Below are 1,335 nucleotides of genomic sequence, written 5' to 3' on the forward strand. Positions count from 1 at the left end.
GAAGTCTAATAATCATTATTCTTTCTTTGTTTCTTTTATTTCGATTATTTTCTTGATGATGTTTTCCTGTTGAAGTTTCTCGTTGTCAGGAACATCTTGTTAGTATTCGGTCTATGTATATTTTAACTTCAATAATCAATTTATTGAATAGTTTATATATGGATGCAAATGAATCAAGCAGGGCCAAGCACGAGTTTGCTCAACCTTAAGCTTTTCTTTTTTCCCGAAATCAAGCTTGAGCTTGATTCCGATATTGGTAATAGTGTTCACGCTAGATTCATTTAAAATTATAGCTGTTTCAGCTAGGCTTGAATTTAACTCATTAACTAATCAAATGAGTTTTTTCCGAGTCTATTAACAAGCAGTATTATAAAACAATTTATTAGCTATTAGAATAATACTTATTGAGCTTATAAATGTGATCTATTGAGCTTAAAAATAAGACTTTAATTAAATAAACTATTATATCAACACACATTTTTATAAGGATAAACATGTGGCTTATTTGATGAACAAAAGAATAGACCAAGACATCACCTAATCATGTATCAACTAAATTTACAATTGAGTCTTAAATATATAGATTATAATAAGCTTTATTGAGTTTCTTAAGCTTTATTGAAGATAATAGTTTTTACCAAAAGAGTTTTCATGTGCTTTCAGTATTCTAAGCTTCCTGTTTTCAATTCTTTGCAGTAAGCTGGCACTTGGTTTTCCTCAGAGAACAATGTTTGACAATATTGATGATGCTGGTCTGTCCTTTGGCATTTACTACCAAAACATCCCTGCTGTACTCTTCTACCGCAACCTTCGCAAATTAAAGTACATTAACAAATTCCACTCCTATGATCTCTCATTCAAAGCTCATGCAAGCAGCGGAAATCTTCCAAACTATACAGTAATCGAACAGCGATACATGGACTCTAAGAATAGACCTGCCACTGACGATCATCCTTCGCATGATGTTTACCAAGGACAAATGTTTATCAAGGATATTTATGAAACTCTGCGTGCTAGCCCTCAATGGAATGAGACTCTCCTTATCATTACTTATGACGAGCATGGTGGCTTTTTCGACCATGTTCCTACCCCTGTGAATGGGGTCCCAAATCCTGATGGAATTATTAGTCCAAGTCCTATGAATTTCAAATTTGATCGCTTGGGAGTGAGGGTACCTACCATCATGGTTTCTCCCTGGATTGAGAAGGGTACAGGTGAGTGAGCTGTTGAATTTTGCTTCTTTTTAGGAAGATTGCTTGCATACCACTCAAATCCAATGTATTTACTAATCTAACACCTAACCTTCAACTTTATCTATGCCACATTTTACCTAAC

At 34.2% G+C, this 1,335-nt stretch overlaps 1 protein-coding gene across 1 annotated transcript; it reads left to right on the plus strand.

Moving 5' to 3' along the window:
- Positions 1-696: 696 nt before the first annotated feature.
- LOC110035053 (non-specific phospholipase C2-like) lies at positions 697-1,214 on the plus strand (the record flags this gene model as incomplete). The annotated part of the gene is made up of 1 exon (XM_020739293.1): positions 697-1,214. A coding segment is annotated over one exon (518 nt), but the record flags the coding sequence as incomplete, so codon positions are not given.
- Between the last annotated feature and the right edge of the window lie 121 nt (positions 1,215-1,335).

Source organism: Phalaenopsis equestris, unplaced genomic scaffold, assembly GCF_001263595.1.
Source record: "Phalaenopsis equestris unplaced genomic scaffold, ASM126359v1 Scaffold195648, whole genome shotgun sequence".
Lineage (NCBI taxonomy): Eukaryota > Viridiplantae > Streptophyta > Magnoliopsida > Asparagales > Orchidaceae > Phalaenopsis > Phalaenopsis equestris.